This window comes from Salmo salar, chromosome 13 (assembly GCF_965601325.2).
Source record: "Salmo salar chromosome 13, fSalSal1, whole genome shotgun sequence".
In the NCBI taxonomy this organism is placed as follows: domain Eukaryota; kingdom Metazoa; phylum Chordata; class Actinopteri; order Salmoniformes; family Salmonidae; genus Salmo; species Salmo salar.
The window spans coordinates 23,006,853-23,022,925 of NC_138303.1; the positions used below are offsets into that span (position 1 = coordinate 23,006,853).

At 40.7% G+C, this 16,073-nt stretch overlaps 3 protein-coding genes across 3 annotated transcripts; 1 reads left to right on the forward strand and 2 right to left on the reverse strand.

Annotated features, from left to right (window-relative positions):
- Positions 1–4,008: 4,008 nt before the first annotated feature.
- uqcc5 (ubiquinol-cytochrome c reductase complex assembly factor 5) lies at positions 4,009–5,365 on the forward strand. Its single transcript, XM_014134894.3, has 2 exons — positions 4,009–4,333; positions 4,914–5,365. The coding sequence occupies exons 1-2, from the start codon at positions 4,177–4,179 to the stop codon at positions 5,003–5,005; spliced, it is 249 nt and encodes an 82-aa protein (XP_013990369.1). The 5' UTR covers positions 4,009–4,176; the 3' UTR covers positions 5,006–5,365.
- A 21-nt stretch (positions 5,366–5,386) lies between these two features.
- On the reverse strand, positions 5,387–8,012 carry ognb (osteoglycin, paralog b). The gene is given in 6 exon segments (NM_001140684.2): positions 5,387–6,080; positions 6,252–6,344; positions 6,529–6,731; positions 6,856–7,020; positions 7,323–7,404; positions 7,803–8,012. Coding segments are annotated over 6 exon segments (813 nt in total). The 5' UTR covers positions 7,902–8,012; the 3' UTR covers positions 5,387–5,909.
- A 3,251-nt stretch (positions 8,013–11,263) lies between these two features.
- Positions 11,264–12,851, reverse strand: LOC106566656 (protein BTG1). The gene is made up of 2 exons (XM_014134893.3): positions 12,323–12,851; positions 11,264–12,175 (listed from the first exon to the last, which is right to left on the reverse strand). The coding sequence occupies exons 1-2, from the start codon at positions 12,438–12,440 to the stop codon at positions 11,829–11,831; spliced, it is 465 nt and encodes a 154-aa protein (XP_013990368.1). The 5' UTR covers positions 12,441–12,851; the 3' UTR covers positions 11,264–11,828.
- Between the last annotated feature and the right edge of the window lie 3,222 nt (positions 12,852–16,073).

A 16,073-nucleotide genomic window follows, 5' to 3' on the forward strand; every position in this document is an offset into this window, starting at 1 on the left:
GAGGAACGCAGGGACAACCGCACCAGCATATGGTCTCACAAGGGGTCTGAGGATCTCATCTCGGTACCTAATGGCAGTCAGGCTACCTCTGGCGAGCACATGGAGGGCTGTGCGGCCCCCCAAAGAAATGCCACCCCACACCATGACTGACCCACCGCCAAACCGGTCATGCTGGAGGATGTTGCAGGCAGCAGAACGTTCTCCACGGCGTCTCCAGACTCTGTCACATCTGTCACGTGCTCAGTGTGAACCTGCTTTCATCTGTGAAGAGCGCAGGGCGCCAGTGGCGAATTTGCTAATCTTGGTGTTCTCTGGCAAATGTCAAACGTCCTGCACGGTGTTGGGCTGTAAGCACAACCCCCACCTGTGGACGTCGGGCCATCATACCACCCTCATGGAGTCTGTTTCTGACCGTTTGAGCAGACACATGCACATTTGTGGCCTGCTGGAGGTCATTTTGCAGGGCTCTGGCAGTGCTTCTCCTGCTCCTCCTTGCACAAAGGTGGAGGTAGCGGTCCTGCTCCTGGGTTGTTGCCCTCCTACGGCCTCCTCCACGTCTCCTGATGTACTAGCCTGTCTCCTGGTAGCGCCTCCATGCTCTGGACACTACGCTGACAGACCCAGCAAACCTTCTTGCCACAGCTCGCATTGATGTGCCATCCTGGATGAGCTGCACTACCTGAGCCACTTGTGTGGGTTGTAGACTCCGTCTCATGCTACCACTAGAGTGAAAGCACCGCCAGCATTCAAAAGTGACCAAAACATCAGCCAGGAAGCATAGGAACTGAGAAGTGGTCTGTGGTCTCCACCTGCAGAACCATTCCTTTATTGGGGGTGTCTTGCTTATTGCCTATAATTTCCACCTGTTGTCTATTCCATTTGCACAACAGCATGTGAAATTTATTGTCAATCAGTGTTGCTTCCTAAGTGGACAGTTTGATTTCACATTAGTGTGATTGACTTGGAGTTACATTGTGTTGTTTAAGTGTTCCCTTTATTTTTTTGAGCTATATATATATTTATTTATTTATTTATTTATTTATTTATTTATTTATTTATTTATATATTTATTTATATATATATTTATTTATTTATTTATTTTTTCAATCATTTGCAAAAATAAATAAAAATGTTTTGCTTTGTCATTATGGGGTATTGTGTGTAGATTGAGGTGGAAAACGGTTTAATCAATTTTAGAATAAGGCTGTCACGTAACAAAATGTGGAAAAAGTCAAGGGGTCTGAATACTTTCCGAATGCACTGTACGTGTAACTGTATGAAGCGAAGGTCTTAAGTTACCTATAAAAACCATTGCAGTAGAAAGTTGTAAGAGCTATGGAAACAATCTGTCTACAGATCCCTTGTGTGTATTTTACATTGTTCAACCCAGAGTGAATGGGTTTCAAAACATGGTGTCTGGTTTTATGTTTTAATTCCGCTTACTTCATAGAAGAACCTCCTTTTGATAGAAGATATAATACCTTAAAATTTTACGATAATTATCAGAGTAATACGATGAGGGAATGAGGAGGTCCCGTGTGGCTCATTTGGTAGAGCATGGTGTTTGCAACGCCAGGGTTGTTCGATTCCCATGGGGGACCAGTACTGAGAAAAAATGTGTGAAATGTATGCCTTCACTACTGTAAGTCGCTCTGGATAAGAGCGTCTGCTAAATGACTAAAATGTAAATGTGAAGGTAAATGTTTGTGCTTTTCTAATAACCAATTTGGCTGGGTTCATGCAAGTGACTGATTGATCGTGCTGGGAGAAATACCTCACTATCAGTATAGGCAATTTGGCAGTTCGCCCGGAACATTGTTTTGAGGAGGGAAAGGGATATCTGTTTCAAGGTCTAAGCTTGGAGAGAAGAAGCCTCATGAGGTATTGGTCGGTCACATGTATGAACCAAAAGATGATGAATTATGAATAATGTAATTCATGCAAGTATAACTTGTCTGTGTAAGCAGTCTATAAGAACTAACGGGACTGCCCTGATGGAGCTCCTGACTGACGTGTACTATGGTGCATTGAGTTTGTTGGAACCTCTCCAGCTTGCTGTTAATAATGATTCATTTAAGATTGACTGCAGGTGTCCCTGGTGGTAATTTCCACGACAGCAGCAATAACTAATAATGATTTACCTAGTGTCGTTCATGAGCTGTCACTATAAGGATATACTGTGACTGTTAAAGGGGCAATCAGCAGTTGCTACACCCATTTTTGGACATAAATTAATATCTACCTATTGATTCTTGAAGAATATAACTTGTTATTTCAACTGTCTTACCCCATCAGAAACCAATATATAAGCTTGTTTTACTCCAATGTTTGTAAACATAGTAAATGTAAACAAACACTGTATAGCCTCAACATGGTTGAAATTATAATTTTGATATCATAGATGGTCAGTCCTTTTATGATGCCAAAATGCATTTTGAAGTTATCTTAACGTTTATTGCTGACTTGCAAAACATGTTGGTACTATATCAAAAATGGGCTAGGCTAATGAAACGAATAGAAAAATATAGTTTTTTGTGGAGTTTTCCTTTAAGATATTTGGACACGTCTGCTTATTGTCACTTGCTCAGCTGTGTAGGCATACTGTTGCAAGCTAAGTTAGGGTTAAGTTTAGGAGTTAGGTTAAATGGTTAATGTTAGGGGAGAGATTAGCTAAAAGAGTTAAGGGGAAGGGTTAGCTAACATGCTAAGTAGTTGCAACCTTTGGGTTGCTAGATATTCTTGTTATACCCCTACTCATCCACACTGACCAGCCACCCTACTTTAGTGTTTTTTTTAAGTAACCATCTGTCGTATGTAACCACATCAAATGTAAAATGGCATACTATTTTGAGTGTCCTATATTTACATTTACTATGTTACGTCTTGTCTATGAAACCAGGCTGTTAATTTTCGCATGGTGGGCAGTTGTCCGTATGAGTTATGACACTAGGACGCTATATCAACCCTTTCCCTTTTTTTTTGCACATCCCTCTCTAAGGTGTTGAGGTTGGTGATTATAGATCCTCCTCTGGGAAATGAGGAAGGCAACCTTTCTATGTCAGCATACCCCTGAGATACAGATTGGGGACGTGAGGAAGACAACCTGCCTGTGTCAGCATACCCCTGAGATACAGATTGGGGATGTGAGGAAGACAACCTGTCTTTGATATACAACATATTTATATCATAGATAAGTAACAAGGTATTTTGAGAAGATGAAATATTCTGACATTTGGCTAAATACTGTTTTAGTAGTGCCATCTAATTAGAGACAATGAGCCAAGTCACCAGGTGTGCATTATTTGTGACACATTTTAACCTGGATGCTTTAATAATTTGAAGGTAGTGCAGAAGCTTGATATCAGCACAGATTTATTGGCTTTGTATTGCACTACAAGCTTCTTTTTAACTTGTACACTGACCTGTGTTTTCAGTGTTATTATAATTCATACCTTTTTGAAAGCTTGCAAGGATTAATTGTTCTCAGACAAAAATACATTTGTTGGTCTGGTTGATAACTGCTTTAACCAAATATGCTCTTTGAGGTACACTGCACACAAAGGCCAGTAATTTGCATCCTCTGAGGGATGCACAGTCTCCATTGGCAAACCAACCCACCTGAACAGGTGGTATCAGATAAGTTCAATAATTGCTAAAATAAAGAGGAAATTATAACATACTTGAACCTGCTGTCCCCCTGTGTACACCTTATGACAAAAATACATATTACACTCAGGACGAAGGAAAACTGTTTGAACATTTAAAAAACTATATATAGGATATTCATCCATTATTGTATTATGATGTGGTTATAATACATTGTAAGACTTGTCATACGCATGTATAACCAATCATCTCATACATCAAGCTATCTTGATGGTGGTTGATAATCTTTGGTAAGGGGGTAGACAGTTGGATATCTTGTTGGTAGTTGAATATCTTTGGTAAGAGCGTGACGTCACGTGAACCAATGAAAACGCTTAAATATATGACGTCTGCAACGCCATCTTCTCTTTTGCAGCATCGTGGTAAAGGACAAAGTCGCCATGAATGGTATGCAATAAAGTAAGTAACATAAGAGATCATTAACGGCATTTTACTTAGTCGGCATGCTACCTTGCTTGCTACTTAAGTAATTGAAAATACTGTGAGTGTTAACACGAGGAACAGAAGAGAATGTTTCAGAGGAAGAGTCAAAATATCAAGTACTTCCTGAGTCTTGTGCCAGGGAAACGTCGCTTTGGAGTATACAGATTTCTGCCTGTCTTCTTCTGTATTGGAGGTGTGATGGAATGGGTCATGATCAACGTGAGGATAGGAAGGGAGACATTCTGTAAGTATTCAAACCTCTGGCTGACTTTATCTGCACTGTCAAACTAGCGAACACTATTGAAGCATCACTGTATGTGGATGTACGTACAGTAGTAGTACTGCTGCTTTGCCAAGAGAGCCCAGACGTTAGTGCGTGCACTGGCCCTGTACGTTTCTGTTTTAACCCACATTCAGGTTGTTCACTACAGTGGTGGCAACAGTGGGATAGTCCTTCATATCTCAGGCCTTTTAATGGAGATGCATTGTGTGTGGATGCATAGAAGGGAGTGTGCCTATGGCCTCCCAATGTGAGTACTACCTCTGCCACAAGAGCCCAGGCTTGTATGGTGCTTGTCCTGTAACTAAAGGGTCACTCATTCAAACCCTGCTCCAGTTGTTCCTCTGAAATTGACACTGTAGTATAAATTGGATTCAGACAACTTGGGCTACTGCTGAGGTTACAGTCAATACAAGTCCGTCGGTCCTCTTCAAAAAGCTAAGATTGTGCAATTTAGTCAATGGTTGAGCTACTGTAAAGAGTTTAATATATTTTTAATCAGTTAACCCATCCTCTGTTTCATTCATCTCTGTTTCTCCCTCAGATGATGTCTACAGAAGAAAGAAGTCAGAGAGGGAATACCAGCAGAAGATCGAGGATGGATTGATTGTACTTACTAATCCAGTAGCCAAGTGAATTACTGAACCAGTAGCCACTATAATGGAAGTAGAACACTTGAGATGTGATCGGGACACAAACACTGGTGTTTGCAATGCAATGGACTTGAGGCAAACATTTCTGGATGGTTCAAAGGACTGATATTTTATGTATGGAAAAAAAAGTTTATGTACTCTGTGATACGGAGCTTGGATGAAACAATGTTTATTTATGTACTCTGATACGGAGCTTGGATGAAACATTGTTTATTTATGTACTCTGTGATACGGAGCTTGGATGAAACAATGTTTATTTATGTACTCTGTGATACGGATTAAACATTTTTCAGAGGCAAATGTGACAGCGTGGTATTTGTCTAATAAAAGTTACATTACTCAGTGGAGGCATCACAGTGCCGTTAGAATCATTTTATATTGTTTTTATTCTGATAAATGATATAAACATTTACGGCAAATTACATGTTATACCCATTTAAAATATAGGTAAACAGTTTCAAATGTTAGCAAATTGTAGTTACACTTTATGTACATTTATTAGCCATTATTATTTGAAAAGTAGATGAATGCAACTGATGCAATTTCCAGATGTGCTATTGGAAATATAAAACATTGATAAAAAATGGTCAAAAGAGTATTGTGCATATAGTTATGATGTGTAAGAGAACTCCTGCCCTACTTAAGAGGACACCAATCATGGTTGGTAAGATGACCTAAGAGACATTCAATTGTAACTTACAAAACAAACACATTACTCATATTACATAGCTCTGCTCTATATATCGTAACATACCAGTACACACTTCTCATATTACATGCCACTGCTGCGCTATGGTCTATTGACTTGTGTATTACATTAGTTGGCCCTTTTCACAAGTGAACCCCTCACTAGTATTGTGGTCCTCCCTAGACTGTATCCCACTGGTTCAGTGGTACGGTCCAATGGGCAGGGCCCTGAGGCAAACAAAGCTGTTGGGATGCTTGGCCAGCATCAGAGGGTTGCCATCCAGTCTCACCTCCTCCATGTTGGCTCTAATGTACTGAGTGTTGTTGCCTTGGCAGAAGGTCTCATCCGATACCGTGGTGATCTTATTGTTCTGCAAAGGGAGTAGATTAGAAGACAGATGTTGGTTGGTAAAAACGTTTTTGTTTAGTTTTTTACAATTATGCATTTGCCTGCACCTGCATTTATACTCTAAAATGTGTTGTTAGATGAAAGATACATATTTGTCTAAACGTTGCTGTGGGAGGCAAAGTTGTAAACAGACATATAGGTGCACAATGTGGAGACTCTCTGGAAGTTGTGGGATTGCCTCCAGCTCGTTATTGCCAAGGTATAGGTACGCCATCTTGGTGAGTTTCTGAGAAAAGAGATTTGATGTTTTGTTTACATACTACAGGGTATTTCAGGTAAGATTCATGTTTGGCATAGAAATTGTTGAAATTCTATTGACATTCAATGCAGCCATTACTCAGACTAAAATGTTACTGTATGTAAAAAAAATAGTGTTTGCTCTAGAATCTTGGACTGACTTCCTGGCTTACCTTAAAAGCAGTTGACTTTATTCCCTTGGTTTTAAGCTGGTTGTAATTGGCATTGAAGGATATGAGTTTGGCAGGTAACATGGGTAGTTTGGCCAGCTTGTTCTCTGAGAGATTGAGCTCTTCAAGGAGGGCAAGCTTTGAGAAAGCTCCGTCTTCTATCTCAGAGATGAGGTTCCCAGTCAGATCGATTCTTCTCAAAGTTGCTATAAAATGTTAAATACCATAAACTTTAGAGATGTTCACTAAAAAAGTTTGATAAGTGAATAACATCTTAATGTTGGTTTTTTTAAAAGTCCACAGTGTTACAAAGCTACTCTAATCACTAACCAATGTCTGCAAAGTCTTTGTTGGTGATTTTAGTGATTTTGTTGTAGCGTGCGTAGAGATAGGCAGTTTCCTTGGGCAGGGATGGAACTGCTGTCATCTCAGGGGAGACCTCCTCACAGTATACCGACCCAGTCAGACACACACACAGTAGGCACGTGGGCAGCTCTGAAATCCATAGCCATGTCCTTTAAATTCATTCTCCTTCAGCAATGACTTCCAAGTTTTCCTATCGATCAGCCAAGTAATCCCTCCCTGTATTCATCTCTCTTCATTCTTTATAGAAACCTAACATAAACGTGTGCCATAGTAGTCAACAGGGCACTACATGTAACATTCCTGCTGTAATGTGTGGTTGTTTTAATGCATTCACAAAGGGGAAAACAGCTCATTAGACCTAGCATATGGCCTTAATAAATAAGTGATTGTGAACGTCTTTTCTCCAGTGTATCTCGAGAGAATAAACTCACCACCCTCAGCTTTCGGAGCTGCTGCTGGGCTTGTATCTGAGTCTCCAGCGGTGTCATAGTCTGGGATGGTCACAACCTCTTTCTGTGGAATTGTTTAGAAGAAATGTCTCCAGATCACCTCACAAGAGAAGACATAAGCTGGGTATTTTATTTCATACCAACTGAGTTTTACTAACGGTCTGATTATCTGCTAAGCAAGTATTTATAATCTCAGACACCAATGTATAGTCTTCACAGACTAATAATGTAGGTTGAGTCATCATTTAGGCAGGGATAGGGTTTGGCACCTGGTGTGTGGGACTTTTACAACTCTTATATGCAAACTTTAAGCTTTATAGTTGTATGATAGATTCTGCTAATAAAGTTTTTAGAGGTATGGATCCTGCCTCAAAAACACATTTTCATCAACTCTAAACAAAATCAAATAATCAGGAATTTGCCCTAAAACATTTACAAAAGATATGCACTTCCAAAAATTACCTTAGGTTTCCTTGCTTCCATGTATCCATTTCTTGCTGCAGAAGAGAGCATCCACGGTACCAGAATAATGGTGAAAAACAAAGTCCTCAGGTCTATCATTGTGTCTAACAGCTGGGATGGGAGCAGAACAGTACTGAGGACAGAGGGGTAGGGCTGTGAGTACTGGGCTGAGATCTGAGTGAGCAGGAGGAAAATTTTCCATCCAGTTTTAAAGAAAAGCTGCTAGTGGAGTATTAAGTAAGACTAGGAAACAAATCTTAACCCAATATTTGCTGTCAAAGTAGCCTTCTCATCTCGTCAGTTTTGACAGCTTTTGGAAATTGGCATGTTTTAGAAAATTGTGAAATCTGACAGTAGGCCGTGGATGCATGTCATTTTAGGTTAAACCACACCGGTTCATAACATTTGAAAATAAAACATTCAATTCTAATGGTTTTTAGCCAAACATATCTTTATTTATTTTTATTGTAACAAACCGTTATGTTATGGATGTTTTGGTTTCTCTATCAACAATGGTCTTGTGTTGGGCAGGATCATGGTTGTGTTCAGTAGGCACGAAAATGGGGAAAATGCATGTTATTATTGGACATTCATTCCTCCTGTTTAGTGCCCACTGAACACAACCCAGTTGATTGAGGCATCTGTATGTTACAGAGGGTAAGGCTGCCATTGTAAGCTCAGGTGTATTCATTACGCCAATTGTTATGGACTAGAAAGTGTTATAAAGTGATGAAAAGATGAACATGTATATCAAGAGTGTAAAATTAACATGTATATCAAGAGTGTAAAATGCATATAACACCCACTTGTTTGCCTTATTATTGTTTTTATGGAAGTTGTTGTCAGAGACCCTTGCATCCCTATATATTCAACCATTATGTTGGAAAGGTTCACTTTGAAATTAAAAGAAGACATTTGTCCCTTTTGGATGGACTGGCAAACCCCTGTGCTGTGTATGTCGGAAAAAAAGTTGGAAAAAGTTAATGGAAAAAGGCTGGCTTTTAAAAACAAGAACTATTTATCTGGAAAATACTGACTGGTGTGGACAGAGTGCAGAGAGAGAGAGAACTTAAACACAAAGAGCAGTGGGATATGATTACTGGAATTTTGGACAGAACTCTTTTGCATGATTATAAAATCTAATGCCAAAGCAAGCAATGAAGAAAGGAATGTATTCTTCTTACTAACACCTCCCTTTCTGACTTAAAACTCCAACAAAAATGTTTCCCTGGTCTCTCGTGGTTTTATTTGGAAATGTTTTGTGTAGAAGCGTTTGTTACAAGTCAGCATCTACTGTCTGCCCCTCCTATAATTTTTCAGAGTGCAGGTGTCCATCCAGTTGCTCAAACTTGGTTCATGTGAGAAAAACAGTTTTACTTGAGAGCTTGTCCAACTATGGGAGCAGCCAATATTAAGACAAATGCATACCTAAAAGTATGTGTAAGGCTTGTTTAAACTGTTGCGCTCAAACTAGGCTGTACACATAAACAATTGAACTATCTCTCTTTTGCTACTATACAAATTAAAAACATTCCTCATCCTAAGTACCTTGACAGTTTGCCTACATTTCGCTCCATTTTCCATGAAAAGATATACAAGGTTCTCCTCTGGCTGTTCTCATGTTTTTCCATGCCTCATTTTTCCCATTGGCATGGTTTATGTGAGATATTTAAAATAATTTTAATGCAATATCAATATGGTGTAATTTCCATTATTATTAGCGTTATTATATTCATCATACTCTCGGTGCACTTTTGCAAAGCAATCTCACTTATATTCAAAGGTGATGAGATGAGAACTTTGGCAATTTTTTTATAAAGTAGATGTGTGGTCCTAAAAGTGAATTCCCAGAGTGAGACATATCATGTTAATATGTGATACAGTAGATACAAACATGCTTCTATAGTTTTTGTGTAAGGTGACTGACCATTTTCCCCCCATAGTTTATTCCCCATTTATTTGCTACTCAGAATCTTGGCCTCCATGAGCATGTGGATATGATTTGATTACTTAAACAGAGGTGTACTTTCACTGAAGTCTGCTTTAGACATAAAAAGAGGTTTAATGGGAGTCTTTGTAGAATCTGCTGCACAGGACAAGTCGTACCTAGACACTGAAACTGTGCTGCCCTTTTATGACTGCCTGTCTTATTGAAAAAAGGTAAGTATGTGGAAATGGTTCATTGCTGTAACAGATCAAATTAATGATAAATGAGTTACTTTGGCAAGAGCAGAAATTCAAGCCTTTTGGGTCCATATCATCTCACCTCAGGGACAACATACCAGCCAAAACAAATGCTTTTTGTCATTTTATATTATGCTTATTACCGATCAATTTGTTTTAGACAAAAAGCATATTGTTTCACTCCCGTTGAGAGCAGTCGGCCTAACTGTAGATGGAAATACCAAACCAAAAGAAAGGACAAAGTCATCTCTAATGGTATGCAACTGCAAATATGTTCCCCTAAAAAGTTTTCTACAATTGCTAGCAGCTGTTTATAATACATCTGCTTTGTCGATGAGAATCTGAAGCTTCAGTTTACTTCCCAAGCTTCATTCCTCGAGTGTGTGCTGGTTTTCTTCCTGACCAATTACTGTACGTCTTAGTCATTCTTTTTGCTCCTTACAGACTAGAAATGCCATTTCTCAACCTCATTGCAGGTGTAGGGTTACACCGTCCATTGTGCTCCTCCTGTGCTCATTTCCCTGCCACCATTTCACTCGTCACTATCATTACAAAATCTGTGTTATTCATAAATCAACTGAGTGCCTTTGTGCGATACTGACCCCTAAGTTGGAGTGGTCAAACATGCTTATGTCACTGCTCCCTTGCCTTTCGTGAAGGGATGGAAGATCAGAACCTCTAATACGTGGGGTCAGTATGTTCAGTCAGCTGCCGCTCAGGATCCAGGTGAACCTAAATATCCCGCCATTTAACAACTTATCTTCAACCTGATCTCAACACCTGGGGTGTTCTTTCAACGAAAACTGTTTACTATCCAAACGACTGCTCAACCAACTGTGGCTCAGTTGGTTGAGCATGGTGTGTGCAACGCCAGGGTTGTGGGTTCGATTCCCATGGGTGGGCAGTACAAAAAAAAATGCATTCACTACTGTAAGTCGCTCTGGATAAGAGCGTCTGCTAAATGACTAAAATGTAAAAAATGAAACAAGGAGGGACCTACCAGAATTTGTCCAATAGAAACTTGTTTTGTAGCAAACGGTTTGTTGCAAAACATTTTGTATCAATTGGCATAATGAATACACCTGAGCTTACAATGGCAGCCTTACCCTCTAACATACAGACACCTCAATCAACTGGGTTGTGTTCAGTGGGCACTAAACAGGAGGAATGAATGTCCAATAAGAACATGCATTTTCCCCATTTTTGTGCCTACTGAACACAACCATGATCCTGCCCAATACGAGACCATTGTTGATAGAGAAACCATGGCAGAACAATTGCTTTTGAGGAATTTATTACAAATACAACTAATTGTAATATAAATCTATACAATTTTTGCTTCAGGACAGAACTTAAGTTACAGATCATGGAACTCATGAAATTATAAATTGTTTTCCATGAGTCACAAACACACAGGGTGTGGCAGTAATACTAAAATCTTTAAAGGGATACTTTGGGGTTTTGGCCATGAAGCCCTTTATCTACTTCCCCAGAGTAAGATGGTCTCGCGGGTACCATTTATGTCTCTGCATGCAGTTTGAAGGAAGTTGCTAATGACTGGAAGTCTATGGTATCTGCTAGCATGCTAACAGATGCCCATAAAGTTCCAGTCATTGTGCCAACACTAGTTAGCATTGGCTTACAAAACTAGCTTTAACTTCCTTCATACCTGACACAGATATATAGAAATGGTATCCACAAGTTAATCTGACACTAGGGAAGTAGAAAAAGGGCCTTATTGACAAAATCCCTAAGAATCCCTTTTAATGTCTTAATTACATCAAAATGTGGGGCAGAACTGATACAGAAGTGCACAGAGAAATCTCTGAACATAAAAAAAGATTAGCTTGAGACGGTCATCATGAACGAATTGGAGGGGCTTGGCCTTCCAAATCTCAGTTCTTCCTTGCAGCTGACCATGTCTGTTGTGTTGGCATTAGTTGGCACTGGTGGAGTGGACTCGTAGAGGACGCAGATGGAGCCATCCTCCCCTATCCGATAGGACACCTCGTACGGATCGACCCACATCGTCAGTTCACTGGGCAGGAGGGAGAAGAGTTGTTCTCGAGTGAGTCCAATGGTGCAAGCTGCTTGGCCAATCAAGGGGTCCATTTTGTGGTTGATCCTGAGACATCTGTACCCCGAGCCTTTGCATGGAGCCTGCGGGAACCAGTGGTGTTGGTAGTGCTCTGTAAGAGGGCAATGAGAGCAAAGCATTAGACCCAGCGCAGAGGTAATTAAGCTAGTTTGCTTAATAGTAACTAACTAGTAGTCTATATGCTCCGAAATGTCAACAACACAACAATGGCTTTTACATAGCTAGTTACATACTCTACCTCCTAAAGCTTCCTCCAAGGAATGGGTGAACTCTTTCAGTAGGTCTTCTGACAAGTATCCAGTTGCTCTCAGCAATCTGGCAACAAAGCTGGCCGCTGTTGAGACTTCAGTTTTCATTTTCGAAGCTAGATGCTATTTATCTCATCAGCCAGACGTTGAATAGCAACGAGCCCAAGTTGGCTCTATATCCGAAATATCAAGCAAAATGTAGACTTTCCTCCGTTGAAACAAAGGCTACACAACAAGGCCCAGAGACAACCAGCCGTTGGTCTTTCTTTAGTCAAGTTGTAAAAGCAAGCTAACGTCAGTTGCAAAACGGAGGCCACAATAATTCACTGAGACAATGTAGGGTTAGGAATTACAATTTGACACCTACCACACGTCCGATAATTTGATTGGATCTAGTGAAAATAAAGAAATAACTTTAGATATAAAACATTTTCAGAGAATTAACTTAATTTAATGTCCATAGAATATGAGAACTTCATCCCTTTGCTGCTGAATATTATTTTAGCGTCACAAAGCCACATCTACCAATCAGACCAAACGTTGTTAAAATGACGTCACAAAGCTTCTTTCTCTATGGTGACGCAGCACCTCAATCGAAGAACTCAAACACAGCGCCACCTGTGTGTTTAAAAAATGTACTACATCAAATACCACATTTTACAACTCAGGCCAAAAAGCTCTTTCTTGCTGCACTGTACTATTTCTAAACTAAAGCAAGGCATACACCTAATATGGCACACCCTTTTCAGACTACTGAACTGACCCTGCCAAGCTGTACTATGCTGACCTGATTACACATTCATAGTGAGAGAGAGGGAGAGAGAGCTCTATTATCTATTTATTTTTTATTATCTATTTCACTTGCTTTGGGAATGTAAACATATGTTTCCCATGCCAATAAAGCCCTTAAATTGAATTGAGAGAGGGTGAGCTCATGGGCTCCTGAGTTCTTCTGCAAAAACATAGAATTAGAGTTGGATAAAAGCAGATATTTTTTTTCACAAGAACTTATAAAGAATACTAACCTCAACATCAAAACCTTCAATCCAAATCAAAATTCCATACCTAAAACCTTGATTTTGGACAACATTACCTGAATGGACTATTACTACACCAAGGACTATCAACAAAAAACTTCTAACAAACCAAAACATGCAGAAGAAACACAGCAGAACCTAGAAAAACCATCCAACACAAAACTGAGTGAGTAATGTTAAGTCTGAACCTACTTTTGAAACCAAAAAGTAAAATACAATAATCTCTTGGTAATGTTGTTATATAAAGCTTAATAAATTAGGCTACTAAGCTACCAGGACAGAACTGACCTGGCTGCAACTTCAATTAGCACTGAAGTGTGAAGTGAGAGGTGTGAAAACCATTGAGCCTAACAATGGCAGGAGAGTTTCCCCCATGCTGAGTGAACACCCATCCTGAGTGAGTCTGATCACACCCTTCAAACTGTCCTGCAGATGAGGATAGTCACCCCACCCAGTACTAAACACACCCAGGTCAAACAATTACACTGCTCCTCCATCACTGAGAGGGATAAATTCACAGAGCTGGAGAGGGACATGGTGGAGCTCAGAGAGCTAGTCCACACAATCAAGACAGAACAAACTCACAAAACAGACCAGCACAACAACACACCCACAAAAAGACCCGGAGGGCAGAAGGTGGAGATGGACAGCTGTCTGAGAGAGCTGGCTGCTCTACGGACTGAGGTGAGAGAACATAAAGAGGCACACATGGCACTGAAGGAGGTGAGAAAGCTGAGGTGTGACAGAGAGCAAGACACTCCCCCAGAGAAGCCAGCAGAACAGCCGACCTCAGACCCGGACCACATCCTCAGCACAACAACGGGACAAACAACACAGGACACACCAACCCAAAAGACACCCCCCCAACAGCCCCCCTGTCAGCTCCCCTGATAGCTCTCTTGACAACCCCCACACATCCACTGAGGACACACAAAAGCCAGAGATTGTGCTCCTTATTGACTCAAATGGCAAATACATTCAAGAGGTTAAACATTTTCCCAAACACAAAGTGGCTAAACTCTGATGCCCAAACACTAGGCATGCCCTGGAGCTGTTGTCAGAGGACAGACTAGGGTCCCCCAGCCACATCATAATTCACACAGGCACAAATGACCTGAGGGCCCAGCACGAAAGGGTGGCCACAGCACTCAAGGGAGTGACTGAAAAAGCTTCTTTCACTTTCCCCAACGCACATCTCCAACCTGCTACCACAAAAACACATTCACTGTCACCATACAGCGGGTGAATGCAAGTTCTTTGTGAGACTGTGCCTCAAAACCTAATGTCTACCTGGCCCACCATCATCCTGGATTTAAACAGCCTTTACGACCAGGTCCACCTACAATGCAGCAATCCCAACTTTTGCCAGGACCCTGAAGGATGTCACCCTCAACCGTAGCCCCAGCACCTCACACAGGAGCAACGGACACCCAGCCCAGACCAGCGAGACACCCTCCCAGACCTGCGAGACCCACTCCTGAAGGACCTGCACCAAGAGAACCCACACCAAGAGGACCTACACCCAGACCACAGCATCACCAGCCACACCCCAACCAGCTAAGACCACCCCAAGCAAACCCTGGCCACACCCTGTATAGTCCCCCCATATCAGACCTATTCCCCTTCTACCCACCCCATGTCCCCCGCCCCTGTGGCAAGGACCTCAACATGACAACAGGACATATGCCTAGGCCGTGAGCAGAGAAACAGGCCCAGCCCCCACTATTACACCCGCCCAAGCCCCATCCTGCGACCTAAGAGGTATGTATCAGATGCTCAACATAATCTGCTCACACCTACTGTGATGGTCCGGGCTTAAACCACACAAAACTACACTAGACACAATGGAACACAAATATTTTACTATCTCATCCTGAAATATACAAGATCTGAGGTAATCTGCCTTTGGCCTAAAGAGCAGGGACCCAGACTTCAAAGAAATGATGGAATGATATTTGTCTCTAAACAGAGAGTACAGAGGCAGAATACCTGACCGCTGTGACTGACCCAGAATTAAGGAAAGATTTGACTATGTACAGACTCAGTGAGCCTTGCTATTGAGAAAGGCCGCCGAAGGCAGGCCTGGCTCTCAAGAGAAGACAGGCTATGTGCACACTGCCCACAAAATGAGGTGGAAACTGATCTACACTTCCTAACCTCCTGCCAAATATATGACCATATTAGAGATACATTTTTCCCTCGGATTACACAGATCCACAAAGCATTAAAAAACAAATCCGATTTTGATAAACTCTCATATCTATTGGGGAAATACCACAGCGTGGAATCACAGCAGCAAGAATTGTGACCTGACGCCACAAGAAAAGGGCAACCAGTGAACAACAAACACCATTGTAAATACAACCTATTGTTATGTGTATTTATTTTCCCTTTTGTACTTCAACTATTTGCACATCATTACAACACTGTACATAGACATAATCTGACATTTGAAATGTCTTTATTCTTTTGTGAGTGTAATGTTTACTGTACATTTTTGTTTATTTAACTATTGTTTATTATCTATTTCACTTGCTTTAGCAATGTAATCATATGCTTCCCATGCCAATAAATTGAAATTTAATTGAGATAGACAGCCCACCATAAATAGTCTTTGCTCTGTTTTATTGCCTCTGTTTATGCCAATGACTGTAAATATAATGGACACTGATCATGTGACACAATTCATTATTTAATTTTTGAA

Excerpts from the sequence above, each read along its gene's own strand:
- LOC106566656 (XM_014134893.3), bottom strand. The coding sequence starts at position 12,440 with ATGAAAACTGAAGTCTCAACAGCGGCCAGCTTTGTTGCCAGATTGCTG. Across the intron at positions 12,176-12,322 it reads CTTGGAGGAAGCTTTAGGAG|AGCACTACCAACACCACTGG; the intron begins GTAGAGTATGTA and ends GCCCTCTTACAG.
- uqcc5 (XM_014134894.3), top strand. The coding sequence starts at position 4,177 with ATGTTTCAGAGGAAGAGTCAAAATATCAAGTACTTCCTGAGTCTTGTG. Across the intron at positions 4,334-4,913 it reads GATAGGAAGGGAGACATTCT|ATGATGTCTACAGAAGAAAG; the intron begins GTAAGTATTCAA and ends TTTCTCCCTCAG.